This window comes from Ischnura elegans (genome assembly GCF_921293095.1).
Source record: "Ischnura elegans chromosome 13 unlocalized genomic scaffold, ioIscEleg1.1 SUPER_13_unloc_4, whole genome shotgun sequence".
Taxonomy (NCBI): domain Eukaryota; kingdom Metazoa; phylum Arthropoda; class Insecta; order Odonata; family Coenagrionidae; genus Ischnura; species Ischnura elegans.
The window spans coordinates 9437532-9456415 of NW_025791660.1; the positions used below are offsets into that span (position 1 = coordinate 9437532).

The 18884-nt window shown below is 36.1% G+C and overlaps 1 protein-coding gene across 1 annotated transcript; it reads left to right on the forward strand.

Moving 5' to 3' along the window:
- Window positions 1-4408: 4408 nt before the first annotated feature.
- LOC124173321 lies at window positions 4409-18196 on the forward strand. The gene is made up of 4 exons (XM_046552849.1): window positions 4409-4489; window positions 5935-6014; window positions 12598-14058; window positions 15071-18196. Exons 3-4 carry the CDS (start codon window positions 12736-12738, stop codon window positions 15074-15076), a joined length of 1329 nt encoding a protein of 442 aa, XP_046408805.1. The 5' UTR covers window positions 4409-4489; window positions 5935-6014; window positions 12598-12735; the 3' UTR covers window positions 15077-18196.
- The last annotated feature ends 688 nt before the right edge of the window (window positions 18197-18884 follow it).

Sequence of the window (18884 nt, forward strand, 5' to 3'; positions counted from 1 at the left end):
TCTATATAACATTCTACTCCTTCCAATCCTTCAAATAATTGTGTTATCACTCAACTAAATAATTCAGGAGCACAAGTTAGTCCCATTGCTAACCTCAAAAATCTGTATCTCCCAAAAGGAGTAGCTAATGTACAGAGTTTGGAACTTTTCTCATCCAACTGTATCATATAAAATCCTGAACTTGCATCCAATATAGAATAATAGCATGAATCACTTAGCTTTGCTGAAATTTCTTCTAATGTGGGAAATTTATATCGTGGTCATAAAATTGCCCTATTTAAATGTCTTGGATCTGAAAATATTCTCAGATTACCATCTTTTTTCTGAACTATAACAATAGGATTAACCCATTCTGTAGGTTCCACTATTTTACAAATGACACCCTGAACTTCCAGGTTTTTCAATTCCTTCTCTAATTTACCAACAATTGAAAAAGGTATTTTTCTGCAAGGACTAATACTGGGCCTTACATTTGAGTCAGTTACAATAGAGTATTTATTAGGAAGACACCCTATATCCCCATTAAAAAGCTCAGGAAACTCTTTAGTCATAGAATGTTGAACTAGCCCCAGCTCTTCAACCTTACATATTTGGCTTCTTTTAACTTCCACCACATAAGCATTTTTGGAAATCAATTTATACTTCACACAAGTAGCTATTCCTATTGTAGGAGGAATATTTTCTTTCACTACAATAGATTCCCAAGTATGACAAGAACCTTGTGGAAATACCCCTTTCAACTCACAAGTTCCCTGAATGTCAAGCAATTCACCACTAATCGCTTGAAGTCTAAGATTATTACCAAGTATTGGTTTCACATTAGCTCCAGCTCTCTTAGCAGTACTTACAGATATCACATCAGTTTCTGCACCTGTATCTAGCTTAAACTCAACAATTTCTTTACCAAATTGTACAGGTATCATCCAAATTTTGGGATCATTTCCTCTACTATTCACCTTGCATATCTGAAATGAACTTATATGAGAAGGCATGCTATCACTATGCTCATTATCAACTCGTGAATTCAGTTCAATCTCGTCTACAGATTTTACAGTTCTGCAGAATTTAGCTAAATGATTCATTTTATGAAAGATACGACACCTTACCCCAAATGCTGAACACTTGTTTGGATTTGGGTCATGATAACGTCCACATCTACCACACTTCTTCTTACAAGAAGTTCTCGGCGATGACGAGCCAGCGTTCTTCTTCCCAGCTTGCGTGGAATGTTGTCGACTGCGGAGGCTGTGGACTGCTTGCTGCGGCATCGAGACTTTATTCTCAATAATTTGGACCTGTTTGGTAGAGAGTTCAGCAGCCTTACAAATATTAAGAGCCCTAGTTAAGTCCAACTCCCCTTCTCTCAATAGACTCTGCTTAACATATGCGAAAGTCTCCGATAAACCACAGATCAAAATGTCTTTCATTAGACTATCTTTAAGATCACCAAATTCACAAGATATACTTAAATTGGTCAGATCGGGTACAAAGTCATTGATGGATTCCGATTCACCTTGAACACGTGTGAAAAATTTGTCTTTCAACCGTGAGGTTTCTCTTCGGAACAAAGTGGCGATCCAATAATTCAATTACTCTCTCCAATTTTTTGCTGTCCTTATCCGACAAATTGAAGGAGTTATATATCTCAAACCTTTATCCCCAATGAAATGAAGTAACAGGGATACTTGCCTCTTCTCTTCTTGACCATCACACCCACTCGCTTTTAAATAAAGTTTAAATTTTTGCTTCCACTTTATCTAGTTTCCAACGATGTCACCATCAAAGGACAATTCGTGAATATCATTTAACTCTTTCACGGTTTTCGCCTTTTCCCCCATGGTGCAACTGACTTATTTCGCCGATTTCTCTCGAGTCGTAACTAACAGTCGACCTTCGTAAACCTCAGACACCATGTTGTGATTTAATCTAATCACTCGTTAAATCAATCACAGACTTTCAACAAAGTCCAATTTATTAACACAAGACATATTACATACTCAGTCTTACAACGTACTGTTGAGGTGACGTCCGGGGCGGTAACCAGGGTGACTACTACTACACACGACTCACACTGCGCAGTCCCTGTGCACCACAGGCACTCACAACAGTGTCCATGCATGGGTTTGAAAGGGTGCCCAAGTCATTGGTATTGTCCAAATACTTGTCTTATCCAGTATTTGACCTCCAAGGCTAATACTGAGGTCGAATGTCATAGAGGTAAAGGTCAGGCCATCATAACAACCAAAGTGTACAACCACAGGTTTTAAAGGGTGCTGAAGGCATTTTTGCAGTTCATTTATCAGTATTGTTGATTTTTTGACCTTAGGAGGTCACAATGGCAGTCAAGGGTCTTAGAGGTAAACGTCAGGCCATTGTGACAACCAACGTGTCAAACTGTAGGTTTTTAAGGGTGCTTACAACAGTTTTGCAGTTAATTTATCAGTATTGTTGATTTTTTTACCTCCATGGTTCATAATGGTGGACAAAGGTCATAAAGGCATGCTTTGATATATCAAGGAAACTAATGTCCCCAACCAAAGGGTGACCAAGTGAGTGAATAGTGCCCATTTTGTTAAGTCGTTACCCTCCTGAGGTCATAAGGTGGCCAACATTCACTGAGGTTTGCACAAAAATATCCAGGGAATTATCCTGCTAGCCGGAAGGTTTTCTAGGTTCCCCCAAGACAATGGAGCGGTAAACACCATGCTAAATTAAAGGTTTAAAATGTGTTTCTAAAGGGTGGTGCCATTCCCATTTCAATGTTACTAAATTAGTGATTAAGAAAGGGATGTTGGGTTGAGTTGAGCTAATTTCAAACTTAACTGTGCATTAAAATGAAAGTAAAAATTTGGTTTATATTAATGAGAAAGTCTAAGTCATATTTATAAATAATAATAAAAATAAATATAGAGTACCCATTATTCAATTTTCCCTCCCTCCCATGCCAGGCATAATTGAATTCACTTGACAATCGATCTAGTAAAAATGTCCTCAAGCATAATCGGGGTAATAAACTCTGAACATCTTATTATCTCTCTTTTCAGTTCTTCAACATTATTAAATATTTTCTATACACTAACTGCTTTAAAAATCCCCATAAAAAGAAATCGCACGGAGTGAGGTTGGGGTTTCTTGGTGGCCACTCAACTTCTGTCCCCATGGACACCAGCCGATTTCCTAGCTTCTCTTTCAGTACATTGAGGACTGCCTTAGACCTGTGTGCAGGAGCTCCATCCTGCTGCAACCACACTTCCTCAGCATTTCCAAAGTTTTCACGCTCCATATCCCGGTGAAGGCTTTCCTCCAGCATAGCCTGATAGGTGTCTGTCCTCACGTTCTTTTCGAAAAAGTATGGCCCAAAAACATGGCTAGCTGTTATGGCCATGTACACCATTACACCATTTCTGTTTAACGACTGCTCACACCGTGCCTTGGGATTACTTGTTGCCCAATATCGCCTGTGGTTTGAAGACCCAGCTCCATTAAAAAAATATACTTCGTCCGAAAGCATAAGCTGAAACATAAAAGCTGAGAATGAATTTCATTTTTAATTTAGATACATCATACAAGTTGATATAATATTACCAAAAGACATTAAGAGCAAAGAAAAATAACATAAAACAACAGAATGAATAAGATACTAACCTGAAATGTGAACATAGGGTTTTCATTTAGCTTGTCACTCATCCAGTTGCTGAAATGGTTTCGATACCCATGATCTTCTTCACAAAGCTCCTCCACCATTCTCACTTTATAAGGCTCCAAGTTTAGAATTTTTAAAGCGTGTTGTAACACAGGACTGGAAAAGTCCAATGAAAGTGTGCTACGGTGGATGGATCTTGATGGAGATGCAAAGACTGAAGCCACAACTGTGTTTCTGTGCTTTGATAAGATTGTTGGGTGCCCTTTACAATTCCTCTTCTTAAGATGTTCCATGATGAAACGATTTACCTTCCTAGAGTTGTTGTATAACCTGTGGTCCACTGTTCTTCTAAGGCAAACTTCTTGCTCAAAGAAAATTTTACGAATCGTTTTCATGACTGACTTTCCGTTTAATGTGAAAGTTTGGGAAGCTCCCTTTTCTTTCACCCAAGTGTTGATTGGCAGTATCGTGAATTGGTAATCCCAATGCCTCCTTTTTTTATAAGGCGCTAAAGATTAGATAAGCCCACTGTCTGCAGGTTTAAAGGCCTCTTCCTGAGCCACAGGACGAGCATATTTCTTTCAAGTTGCATCTGAGGAACTGATGTGCCATGTTGAGGTTCAAATTCTATTATCTTAGAATTATTTGTCCATCGTTTTGGATTAAGATTTCTGGAAGTTTTAAAAAGGCATTGAAGATGTTTGTTTTGTGTTAGTATAATAATTTTCCCATGTCAGTATCAGAAGTAATTTATTTTACGTTTCAGGATTGCCTTCTCTGAATTGGGAAGAGGAGAGCCGAGGAAGGAGCAAATACCAATTTCAACTAGATTGCCTCTTCTATTGGGTAAGTACTTGCAAACGCATTTCATCTAAGCTTTCTTAGTATTATGCATAATAGAGTGATTGCCCTACATTGAATAAGCATGCCTTTCAAGTGCAAGGTTTTATCGATACACTCGACCAACAGAGTCTGAACGTAATTTATGATAAGAATGATAGCAAATATTTCTTGTGTTGTATCCATGGAAAGTTTTTTGCCACCATGTATTTCATACCTGTTCCAAAGTTCACAGACTAAAAACGATATTCCAAAACTCTATTTCAACAAAATATTCATTTTTATATTTATGGAGAAATAATCTTATTGCAACAATAGTGCGTAAAAATAGCTTGTGGGAGCTCTGAACCATGTTAGTCAGAGGCCATCTTTAGTCAAATCTCGTGAGCTGATCATTTTTGACTTTTATTCCAGAGGGTTTTGATTTACACAGGCGTTTGCAATTTTGGCATGTGGTCTGAGGGACATCTGTGTTTTTTAATTGTGAATACATTCAAAATTACTATTTAAATGTAAATAATTGTCGCTATCTTCTTATTTTGGAGTAATAAGGACGTAAAAGTCTTAAAAATTAACTTTTTTTATTACATATTTACTAGACGACCTGGTAAACCTCACATCACCTTCATTTATCAAGCTATGTATAGAAAAACTGTATTCTTCGTTCATCTTGCAAAAATCCGCTGGCTAAAGAGGCCTTCTTCTCCCAACCATGGCTCGGATTATATTATCATTATAAGTAGTTATATCAACAAATAGGCACCTACCTTTAATTTTTATGTTAGTGCTGTTTATGGGTTATCTCTATTGAATGTGATTATTTAATAATACTTGCTTACGTTTGGATTTAAAATTGTTTTAATGAAGAAGCATTTGCAGTTCTTGAACATTAGTTTGCTTCACTGTTGGCTTGTGTGCACAACACCTACAAGCTTTCGTATCTGGATTCCCCGTGGGGGTAGAGGCTAGCCAGTGTGTTCAGCTTAGAATCCTTTACCTTCATCTTCATCTCATGATCCCATGTCTCAATAATCACACCAAAAATCACAACCAATCCGAAGAAAAATAGTAATGTGTTATATCTGTCCTTATCCATTATGTTCAGTTGAGAGTATCACAATTATTTTTGCCAGAGCGATGACTGGCATTATCGTAAATTGGCAATCCCTATACTTTCATTTTTTTGTAAGGCACTTATGATTAGATAAGCCTGATCTCTGTGCGTGTAAAGGCCTCTTTTTAAGCCACAGGACGGGCTGATATCGTTCGAGTTGCATCTGACGAACTGATCCACCATTTTTACTTAAACTCCTGCTATTTGAGAAGTGTTATTACATCATTTTGGATTGAGATTTCTGTGAGTTTTAAAGGGCATTAGAGAAAAGTTTGCTTCATGTGAGTATAAAAATTTTCCCATGCCAGTGACAAACTTAATTTATTTTACGCTTCAGGATTGCCTTCTCTGAATTTGGAATAGGAGAGCCAAGGAAAGAGCGTTTACAGATTTCAACCAGATTGCCTAATCTATGGGGTAAGTAGTTTCAAATACATTTAAGCTATGCTTTCTTTGAACTATCCATTACTGCATGATTGCCTTATATGAAATGAGCATGCCTTTCAAGTGAAACATTTTATCTTATACAATCGACCAACCATTTAAACGTCATGTACGTTAAGAGTGGAGAGCAAGTATTTCTTTTTTTGCATCCAAAAAAAGGTTTTTCACCACGGTGTACCTCTTACTTACTCCACAGTTGCAGAGCATTGTTCCAAAAATTTATTTGAAATGTAATCCACCAATTTCTTTTCCACGAGATGTAGTGCTATCGCAAAATGATATGTACGAAATAACTTTAACTGCCTCAATCAGAGGTTAGCAGTAGTCAGTTCTTATGGTCTGATAATTTTTGACTTTTGGATCTTACTATGAAGAATATCTACCGTGTCATTTTTTAAACAATGGGTGTTACTTTAAATGTTTTAGAAAGGCCATATGTTACTGTAAAAATGGAGAAACTGTTGTACATGTGGTCTTGCTGATAATTTGTGCATAAAATGTATTTAATTATTCTGCAAATATTGCCAGAGAAAGTAGGTTAGAAAAATAAATAAAGATAAAGTACGTCCTGAAAAGGCATAATTCCCAATTTCACTATTTCATTTCTTCAGAGAAGCCGAAAAACAAAATTTTCCTAGCAACCAAAACGAAACGGTACCAACTGAAATAATTAAATCTCAAAAATGGATTAACATCAATTTCAAAGTCTGGCTGAACATGGAAAAGTCTTGCAAGTGTGACACCTGAAGTTTTATTTCATTATATTCAATTATTACAATCCTAAATACTCTGAGAAAATTACGCTCTGTTTGAAAGTTTAAGATACGATCTTCAGTTAGCTACTTTTCATATAATATGTGTAATTCTGAAAAAGGATAAGACTAATTAGACATCTCCATTACCATTGGGAGAAGTTCAAAGAATGCTACACTGCGCTCTCGACGGAAGTACTCCAGAGCACTTGTCCACGTGCAATACTTTCGCTACGAGAATTTCTTTTTGGAGTGGTCAAGAGCAAAGTCGAAATGGCGAAATGAACAAGGGCGGGCTGGCTGTATTATGAGATTGAGGAGATGGTTCGTTGAATATTAATGGTTATGGTCGAATATAATTCGAATAAACTTCATTTCGAATGTCGCGGTTCCACAAAGTAAAACAAGAAACTTGGGACTGCATTTCTCACACTTACCCCTGCATACCTCTTGTTAAATAAACTCAATATCTTAGTAAAGTAAAAAGTGGGTACTCTACGGTTTACACACTTGCAATATATTTACTAATATGGCTAATAACCATTGTAAAACGTCCATTTAAATTATTTTTCTATCCCGCTTTCCTTCCGATTTTAATTTGTGGCATGAGATGATGTGTCTAACAGGGTCCCCACTCAACCGTGAATAAGCCCTGAATTTCGTCTATCGTGAAAAAACCTGGAATAGCCATGAAACCTTAGAAATCTCTCAAACTTGATTGTAGAACTAGGATTGGCGGATTAAAAGAAAAATCTCTCGTTTCAAAGCCGTGTCATGTGCAGTTACTGTCCACACATTTTTCTGCATACATGTATTCCAAGCGCAATTATTAATTGGTCCATGTGCCATTACAGCACATTGACCTTAAGCCTGCGATTGGAAGACATTAACCCTGGCAAAAAATCAGGCACTTCTTCTCTCCTTCCTGCCACCCTGCTCCCTCCATTTTCCCATGCACACCCTTTAGCCAAAGTTGAATTTTGCTAGCTATAGGAGACGTCATAAGAGATAGCACATCATTGCTGCGTTTGTATGGAAGGCATCTTTTGCATTTGTTAAATTTTTAGTTAATGTCTGGCCGATACTTGTTACATGATCAGCATTTCTGCCTAATATGCCTGATCTACAAACCATGAATTTGATGACATTTAGACGGTGTGAACCTAGAAAAAACCGTTAATTTTATAATGTAGTTAGAGTGGGCACCCTTGTCTAAATATGTTCTTACAATCGTTTCTACAACTACATGTCGCTTTAAATTATTCTTTGTGGCCTATTGTGCATAAAGGATGCTTCCAGAGACATTTGAGTGTATTTCTTAGGAGATAGGAGAATGTCTATGGAGAGATAGTGCTTGCCATATATTCATTTAAATCACAGTTAAATTAATATCCTGCCTGTGACCACCAGTGTCTTCTTATATTTGGGATTATGAGCAACATACAGAATTAAAGTAAAAAATTATCTGAGCATAATCGTTATCTGAGCATTGTGCAATTAAGGAAATTTTACTCTTTAATAGGAAACAGAATTGTTTTTCTTTCTAATTTTCAAGTAAAAGTATCCAACTTAGATACAAATATATACAATATGAGGCCGCCTCTAAATTCTGTATAGACTTTTTTCTTACTGAAAAAACTGGACGAGATCGTGTATGTTAGCAAGGCCACGAGCGTGAAGAATTTGAATTATAATTTATGCCATGAAAACCAGGTAACTGAAATTTCCAATGATGTTATCGGTATGATCCATTTTTGTTTTAATTCATGTACACCAAGACACTGGCGATGAGAAATTTCCAATGCAGATTAATGGGATATCAGGGGGAGATAAGAAGTGGATGGGAGGAGTATACAAGGAAGATAAGCAGGGGTGGTGTGGGGTGATTTGGGCCCTCGGCTGGGGCTCAAGATCTTATCTTCTTAGCCGGGGGGCCCTGCCTTCTAATATTTTTTTAAATCCCATGTGCAGAAATGGATTTTGAAGCCATTCTGCATTTAAAACTCTAGATTAACACTTTGTGAGCCATGGACGTAATATTACGTCCTTTTGATCTATCTGAAAATTGCCATGGATGTAATATTATCTATCTATTTAATTGGCTTTGTACGCGTGAAGCCGTAATATTTCGCCCATGGTCCTTTTCCACCATACTGCTTAGTGATTCTGTTATTTCAAAAATGAAATCCTTGATGGAAAAAGAGTTCTTTTAATGTCTTGAGGACGAAAAGTCCTTACTGCAGATACTGGCATCCTTATCTTAGGCCACTTGGTGTGAAAATTCTTTTGCGGAAAGAACCGTTCGTTGAGGGTGCAGTGACCCTTTTTGTCATCCAGGATTCATAGCACTTTGCTTGGAACAATGCTTTTTTATAATGTCCATGCTTTAAATAGTTCGAATTGAGTGTAATTAAAAATTGTTATGCATTTTATGGCGGTATATCAGATGTTGCAACTCTTTTATATTTCAAAAACAGTAGGTTTTCATTGTTAAATTTTATATTTAAAAATTAGCAATAAATGTTTTTCAACTCATTCATAAAGAAGAGAAAAGTCTCATTTTTACTAAAGTATACATCGATATAAATATTTTTTTGATGCTAATGTTTTAAAAAATGTACAAATTTAGTAAAAATGGCTGGATTTTTCAGTAGGGCTTTAAATTTAGCACCCCACACTCAGTGATAAAATAACAATCCTGTAAAAAAAGTACTGTAAACAGTGATAATTGCACATCTTATAAAATTCCATTTGTGGTGTCCTTCTGACATTATCACCTCGGCGATTGAGAAATTGGTGGTGCCTGTAGACGTGATTTGCTATACCTTCTTCATAGGATGTTGCCACAAATGATTCCCAATGAATTTTGGCTTTGTCCTGAAGCTCATTGCACTTTTGAAAATGCTTCTCTCCAAGCAACATCTTCACTTCAGCGTAAAGATGGAATGATGGATGGATATAAGAGGATCACCAATTTCGTACTTCAGTTGGAATCTTTTAAAAGGGGCTATTGTCCATTTTCAACATATTTCAAGGTTATGCAGTCGATTCGGTAGTCCCATGGTTAAGTAAAGTAGCATAATATAAGTGACGGTGTAAACGGGGAAGACAATTGAGAGCTCAGGTTATGTGCATTTCTTAGAGGAGAGAAGGAAGTGAGGAGGAAAACCTGGCGCAAGCATGCTTTCAATGAATGGCACCAAATGGAATAAGACTGCGTATCATTTGATGAAAGAAATATTATACATGAATTGCCGTCCAGAAAGTAACCAAGCAAATATTGATAATTTTATGATGTATTTCCACCAATGCTGGCATCCGCCATTAAGCAGTTAATCAGGAACATTTTTTTCAATTTGAATTCCAAAGGGAAGACACACTTACGATTACTTACGATCTTACTTTAGGAAGGAATACACTTTTCCACAACATTTCAATGTGTATGATGCATTTCGGCTCACAAAGTCATCATCTGGTACAAGAATTGTACATTAAATATTGAGGAAAAGTGTTACCGTCTTCAATTTAAATATTTCAAACTTCCACCATGTAGCACCTGCATCTGTTGAATTTCTTCTATTGTTCTAATTTCTTTCTGTTTTTGTTTTTTTCAGCTGCCTATTTTCTCATCTTATCATGTCACATCATAGATTTTAGTGCATATTATCTCTATTTTCATTCTAACCTCACTTCCCTCATTATTACAGGTTCCGCAATAAATGATTGGTACTCTTGCATGGTAGAAAACTGCCCCAACATTTTTAGCGTAGCTATATATATATTTTGGTCTCCAGCAGGATTATTTCCTCATAAAAACGATGGTTGTGAGTGATTGAATTTCAAAAATGCCATACCAGAGCAGTTTTCTATATATTCAGGGTTGCATAGTAAGCGAGGTATTTTTTTTCTAGTCACCCTTAATCTTGTTGTTCCCACACTGCTATTGACAAATTTAAACATGTTGCGTACCGGGGTATTTAAATTCCTTTTAACCCCCTGTTCCGGCGGTTTTTAAAACATCACTCACTGAGCAAACCTTCCATCTGAAAAAATGCCATAACTTATTTAAAAATTAAAACTTTTTCATGCAATTTTAAATGTGATACTTACAGATAATTTCAGCATCTCTTTCTGGTGTGATACTCCATGAAACATTTTCCCTTGTGGAGTGAAACGCTGCAAGTTGAGCACACATACCTTGTTTCTTTTCTAATTTTTCTCGTAGCGCACACTTTGTATCTTCTAGTGTGATATTTTTTTGTCCCCTTTCCCACAATAGGAGCGAGATGGTGTTTCCTAAGGTCTCTCGATAAGTGCTGTAGGTGATCTCTTAAAGGGGCCCACCCTGTTTGGCTTATCATCGCAGTCATCGTCTGAGGATGATTCACTAGACTCCTGCCTACTCGCTATCTACTCTTTCACGATCCGGAGCAAAAAGCCTTTGAATTGAATGCCATTAGTTTTCTTTAGAGTTTTATTAACTCTGAAAGCATTGAAAAGAGCACAATTTATTAGCCACAGTACGACTTTCTTCGACCATTTCATTGTTTTTCTCATGAGGGAGTAATAGGATAAGTACATATCTACCCTGTCAACACCTTTCATGCTCTCGTTGTATTTTATAATACTAGTGGGTTTTTTGATTGCCTGTCCTGTAACCCAATCTTTTACCTTTGAGTTACCCATGCTGGCAGTATGAACAGTGCTAATCATTCTTACTTACCTCTTGTTTTTCCAAACCACTAGTAACACCGCACCTTTACGAGAGAACGTGCTCTGTCCCTTTTTCAAAGTTTTTGCCTCGCTCTTCAACGTGGCAGGGAGGAGTCCCCGATTTGGTCTTATGGTTCCAAACACTCTTACTTTGTTATCTAAGGGCAGTTCTGCAATTTTCACACCATGATAATATATAGTTGTCTTCATAGACATGATGCCAAAGATTGAGATGTGGTTTCAAAAGAGACAAGATGGTTTGTTCTAATTTTTTCCCTCCACTAAATAAATTTCTAAATTACTAATCTAATCATCAGCACACAAATCTAACACAATTTCTTCTTCATCCAATTTCTTGTCCTTCTGATGTGATGCCATAATATGGAATATTCTTATGAGTGGTTTTTAGAGCAGAAATGCGAGTAAAACTTGACACCAAATGCACTTTTTACTGGGACTCGGGGACACACCAACTGCTCTAGACACATTGGGAGAGGAAACTAACCCAGAGGCAAGAAAAAAGTAAGAGAGCATCAACTTCCTCCATGACACGGACGAAAAGAACTGGGGGCCTCATTGTGAGTCCCCCAGTTCCTTTTGTGGAGAATATTTATGTTGACGGAGCAGAGCTGTCCACTTGCTGAGAGTGCATCTCGAAGAAGAAGCAATGCGGATAAGGGTCAAACTCACCAGATAAAACAAGGCCATGTGGATAAACTCTTAGGAAATAATGAGCCAAGTCTGTGGGGTAACTCAAAGAAAAAGATAAATAAGATGCAAATGCTGGTAAGAGGAGGAATGCTGATTCTGGGTGGAGGTGTTGAGATTGGAAATATGTGCCTATTAGGGCATAATGCCTTTTGTTTAAACATGGTTAAAAAGCTAGTGTTTAGAATATAACAGTATCCAATCAAACGTTATGGTGCATCAATTCATTATGAATAGCGAACAATTGAAAACGTACAAACAAATGCGTATTGTACGCATTAAAATTGATTAGGTTGATGCGCCTAAATGAGGAGAATCTTTGTCATCTGTAGGCAACGTGTTAAGATACCTAATAATTTGATGTTTCTTCTTTTTGATTGCAGCCAATATGTAATCTTTTCAAACCAACGCTGATATTGTGAGTTACTCCTTGCTGACCATCTTCACCACGCCTGCTTCAGACAGCCAACTTCTGCTGAATCCAACGCCCGCTCAATTAAATTATTTCTTTTTTCCGAATAATGGCGAGCAACACTCCTAACAGCAACGCTGAGCAATTTATCGAGGAGAGGCTCATTGCTGGATTGCTGACTGGCTCATTCCTCCAGCATAAAGAGCTGCTGGACTTGTTGGAAGATGTCGATGTTCGGTATATGCGACAAAAAACACTCTTGCATGTTGGTGTGGGACTTGGAAAAACTGACTGGGTGGAGGAGTTATTAGCAAGAGGGGCCGACACAGACATTACAGATGACAGTCAACAGAATGCATTGTCATCAGCTGAGGAGATGGTGCGGCAGTTCCCTGATGATGTAGAACGCTCAAAAGTGCTGCAGTTGGTGACATTGGTTCACAGGAGGGACCAAGTTATTTTGCGTCCTCTGGAAGCATCTTATAATAGGAGCACTGATCATTTGACAACCGTGGCTAGCCCAGAATGTGATATTGCATCTCTCAAGTCCTCCATGGACTCATTGAGGCGAGAGATGAAATCTCTTGTGCGACAGCTGAGCTCATCGTTGGATGAACTCAAGGCACAGGTGTGTGGACGTGATGCACTGTTGCGTTGTCTGGAAGAAGCAGTGACGTCAACAGTGGAGGATGTGATGTCAGTAAAGGTTGGACTTGGTGCGGAGGCATCTTTAAGTCAACCTACATCCGATCCGGCCAGAGCAAGGCAGGAGTGTGTGGATGCCATGATGCGAAAGACTAGGATCGTGTATGGAAATCGAGTTGATGGAATGCGTAGATTGTATGAGAGACTGTATGATGAAGATGAATTCACTGCTTGTATTATTAAATGTTTGAGTTGGAAAGATCGGGTGAAAGTGATAGTGGACTTGGAATCTAATCGCATTGGAAGGATGAAGGAGGAGTTTGTGAATTTGGATGGGACTCGGGAGAATGGGAATAAATGGACCTCATACTGTGACTTGGAGAGTGAAACTCTATATTTTGGTGCAAAGGATGCTACATTTAATTATAACAAAAGCATAAATTGTCTCTTAGCTCGGGGCCTTTCTCAATTATCTCTCAAATTAGTTTTTAACAATGAGGGGAAGCCTTTTAACAAGGGAGATGTCGAACGTGAGCTTGAGTGGATAAGGGCTGTAGAGGAGGTGGAGGAGAGGAGGAAGAGGGGACAAGAATTAGAATGGAGTATCACTTATGCATTGGAACGAAGGACACAGTTGGCAAGGGTTCATTATCTCGCTGCCTCTGTCCCTCGTATTATCACTCAAAATGGATCCACAGAAGGAAGAGCTCTTCTGCAGCAGCAAGCCCCTCTCGTCTTCTCAATGTACTCTGGCCATGTGATACGAGCACTGCTCGCCAACACTAGGGTGAGTACCATTTCTATGTCTTACGCTGATACTTCCCCTGTCTCTATATACCCACAAAACCAATTCATCAACCATTCTTATCTGTTGTCCTCCCTTTTGTAACCTATTTTAATTATATTATTGTCAGGAAATGGAGTGGATTCATAGATGTCTTTGCATTACAGTCTGAAGGGTTTTTCTTCATCGCTATTTGGTAAAAGAGATTAAAATGATCAATGCAAATGTAAAATATTTGCACTTATTTGGCATTTTCAGTATTTCATGGTCGTCATAAAATTATTAAAATAATTTTTTTAATAATGAAAACAAAAGAAAGCGTTAATTCACTTATTGATATCACACCAGTTTTGTATAATGCAAGATTTATTAATAATTTATTTAGCCAAATGAAGGTTCTGGATTGGAGATATGTTTGGCATGTTGTGGTGAAATGATACGTCTGGTGTGTAATTCAATTTTCTTCTTTGTGTTCCTTGAGAAGTTTGATTTTATGGCTGTGGAGAGTTTTTCTTTTACTTAATTTACTTCCATGAAAGTTTATTAACTCATTCAACCACTCCATCCTCGCAGTCTGAAATTACTTTCATTAGATAACATGAGTTGTGGCTGTGTAAAATCTGCTCGTAAACAACATGCATTTAAGATGGCAAATATTGAAGATCATCAAACTCCAATCCAATGGATACTAATATTTTAAAGTTTAAGTTAATATAATATTGTGAGGTTTAAAAAGACCAATATTCAGATCCATGAAACATCCATTGATTCATACATTTGGAAATTCTACACAGTTCAGCTTATTGTTCCCATTTTTTGACTCATGAAAGCAATGAGTCTGTATAGAACGTGGGTTTGTTTCATGATATTTGATAACTTTGTGTAATGTTTGGCATAGCAGTTTGTAAAACTGGGGTTATATCTACTTCTGCTATCAATACAGACCTAATAATGTCATTGTATATTGATTGTGATGTTATTTTTACATCCTTTTATTTCTATTTTCTTCTTTCAGCGATGAATGTGGGGTGAATTACTTTGGAGAATAGGATGGAGCCAGTCCTGAGGACGGAAATGCCATTTATATTCATTTTATTTTCATCAAGGCCTCTCTGTTTTTTGCAAATTTTCCTTTACTCTGCTGCTGTTGCATCTCAAATAACCAATAATACCCCTATTTATTGTTTTTTTAATGGAATGTTGTGTATTTTTCTGCTTAATCTAGTTATCACAGTTACGAATTTTTTTGTGATTATTTGGTGGAAATATAATTTAATTTTTTTATATTTTATATTTTTCTCAGTTTTCAGTAGTTATGTTCAATTCCAATTTGTTGTGCTCAATATTGTGTATAATGTGTTTTCATTTTTCATCTTATTCACCTGGAGGGAATTCATAGGTAGGGAATTTTCCTTTGGTCTTCTTTGATTGATGGTAATGGAATACTTGTATTTTTGATTGTATTTCATTTTATAGCTGTAAGCCATTGTCCACACATATCCATTAGCTATATATGCTGCTTATGTGGTTATATTTTGCCTGATGTTCTCATTTTCATCTATGGTCTTAATGTAAAGTAGTTCATTGGTGTTAATTTCTACAGTGTTTGTTGACCAATGCCATTGCACGTTATTTGCCTGCTGTTGGCAACTGATGGTGGAACAATAAAATTTTTTGTGAAATATAGTATGAACATCTTCTCGCAAGAGGTGATTATGTTGTAAGAGTTGGTCTATTATTTAAATCAATGATTTTTAATATGATAAGGCATTATTTCAGTCATTTTTATCGAAGACTTGAATGAGGTCATTTTTATTGCTTCCATTAATTAGCATACTATTTGGTATTTTAGCTCTAACCTTTCAATTTCTAATTGCTTGTAATTGCTGTCCATTTTTATACAGTCTGTGCTATCTGCTCTTTCTTATACTTTCTGTTTCAAAGGTGCAAGGGAGGAGCATTGCTTTCATTCAAGAATACATATTTTAAACTACATCCATATTGTAATTACTCAGTAGACAAAAAAGGAATATGCATTTACTCTTTTTTGTAACCAACTTCATATATCTCTTAACTTTGACGTGTGCTGACTTGCTATTCAAGAGGTATTGTGATGGATTAAAGTTGATTTTATTTGCTTGCATTTATTGAAGCTATTTATACTTTTATATTTTATACTCTTGTGACAGTAGTCATCCTTTGGGAGTGGTGATCGTTGGGTCTATTGTTAATATAGGCTTTGTATTTATCAAATCTTTAAATTTGGAGGAACAGATTGTTTTTTATTTTTTCATTTACTGCTCAGTATTACTGCAATATTTAATTTTTCTCTGTAATATGACATTCATGCCGTTCTTCTTGTAATCGTATTACCATTTGAAAATCATGTCTTCTTCCTGCTACATCAGAGTACCAGAAATATGGTCCTAATGATACAATGTTCACTTTACTTGTAATTGATAACCAATGATAGTACTTACATTTGGAATACTAGAATAACTATGCTCAGCTTAAATATTCTCACTACGTAGGCCTTTTTTGCAGATGAATGATAAAAGATCCTTTCTAAAATCATTCCCTGTAATTTGTTCCTTTTGCATTATATCCTAGGAGAAAATGATAAAGGCTATAGCAGGATAGCATAGTAAAATTTGCTTGATTCATATTTGGGATTATGCTCTCGAAAGTAAATATCTAGAAACCCCTTTGGCAAAATTTTTGATGCCTAGGTGGTCCCACAATCCTCATATGGTAAAAAACATATTTTTTCGAAAAATAAATTCCCGAGTGACTCTTAGCACAAATAAATCTGAAAAAATCATGAACATATATATTTATATTCAACAATACTAACTCTTTTCGGACCTTTTGGATGGAAATTGAGGTCAGGAAATGTATTTGAAATTCTTAATGACATTTAGGTTATGTAAGTTATCTTTGACAAACTTCTACATAATTATTTTTTGCGTATCTTTTGTTGGTCTTTTGAATCACCGTGTTAGATTTGCTGTTTTCCCTTCGGAAACTCCTCAGAATTCAAAGAATCCCAATTTTTTTTATTTTCCCTATTGTTTTTAGCAGATTAACTCATCTGCATATCAATTTATAACGATTTTTATGTATTTTTGTTTTTTTCAATTCATTTTTTATGGCTGGCAGTAATCCACATTTTACATGCATTGATGGTAAATAATAACTAGCTGTGATAGCGCCTGTAAGTTCAATATGGGTATATATTAAGCTTATTAATATATTCTTTATCGAATTTCAATTTGATAACTTATGGAAAAATTTTGAAATTTCTACCGGTGATGTTTTCAAGCATTCAATTCTACTTAAACTCACGAGAAGTGATTAATAAAGTTTGAAAAAGTATATCAATACTTGAATATAATCACTTTTTTCTTATAATTGTCACATCTGAGCCCACAAATAAGTTGGCATTCATTGAGGCTTTCGAGAGGCTGGCAAAGAATTATAAGATGAAGTATTAATTAACTATATCTAAAAAATAATAACACCAAATTGGTATAGGATTGTTAAGTCTGGCATTTTATGTTCAAGGAGAGAGTACGATTTATAGGATACTAGTTCACTGATAGAAAGGGGAACAGACGAAAACAATTATACTTCAGGTCGTAATCACTTAGCCACAAGATGCATGAATGTGCAAAACAATTTACGGATCATGTATCATTTGCTATGTACACGAAGAAGGAAATCGAAATAGTTGAAAAACTGTTTGGATGGTTAAATAGTTTGAGGAGTTGTCATGAAAATGAGTTCCTTCAAAACTCAAGGGAAGTAGCAATTAGCGCTCAATCCTCCGTCATCATGTGGATACGTCACAAACATCGATTCCACAATGATAAATCAATGAAATCAAATCAAGTTTGTGAAATTATTATTCTCAAAATCAGATAACCTACAATGTAATAAAGAATGACCTTTCTTCTCTTCAAGATTATCAAAAAGGTTCAGTCTCAACCGTAAAAATATCTTTTTCAACTTTCAGACAAAAAATGTTTCTATTGGATCTGATATATCCTTCTTTTGAATGCTCGAGGAATTTATGGTATATGCATCTTTCTAATTTTTGACCTTACTATTTGATACTCCCTCAGTTCTTTTTGTAAACATCTTTTGTAGAACGATATATTTTTTCCTCTGCTACCTGGGAGTACCAATAATATTCAAATGAAATGCATGTGCAATTTTTTTTCATTTTCTGAAGAAAACTTATGTTGGTCTTATCTTAAGTAATTTTTGAAATTTTATTTGCGAAAATCTGTAATTTTCTTGCATTTGTAACTGAAAGCATATTTTCACATTATCTGACCGGTATTTTCGGGTGGTATCATACTAGATTCTCTTTCAAAGCAATTCAATGTGCATTTTATGAAATAGTATTTTATTGAGTGTCTTTGAATTTTTTATTTATGCAGAAATTTGTTGTGAGGCTGCATCAAACATAGAAAATCATTTACCACTCAGATATTTAAAATTACTCTAGCTTGAAGTGTCAGTTATTTCTTTTGGTTTCCAGATTCCATTATGATAATTTTTCTCTATCGCTAATCAAAGCTGAGACGGTACTTTTCAATTTTCTAGGCATAATACATAAATGCATTTAAGAGTGAAAATGAAAATAATCAACCTTAACACATAAATACTGTAATTAAATAGGATTTCCTCCTAATCCTAGGAGTATTAAATTCGTTTTTTATGGCTGGCAGTAATCCACATTTTACATGCATTGATGGTAAATAATAACTAGCTGTGATAGTGCCTGCAAGTTCAATATGGGTGTATATTAAGCTTTTGATTGC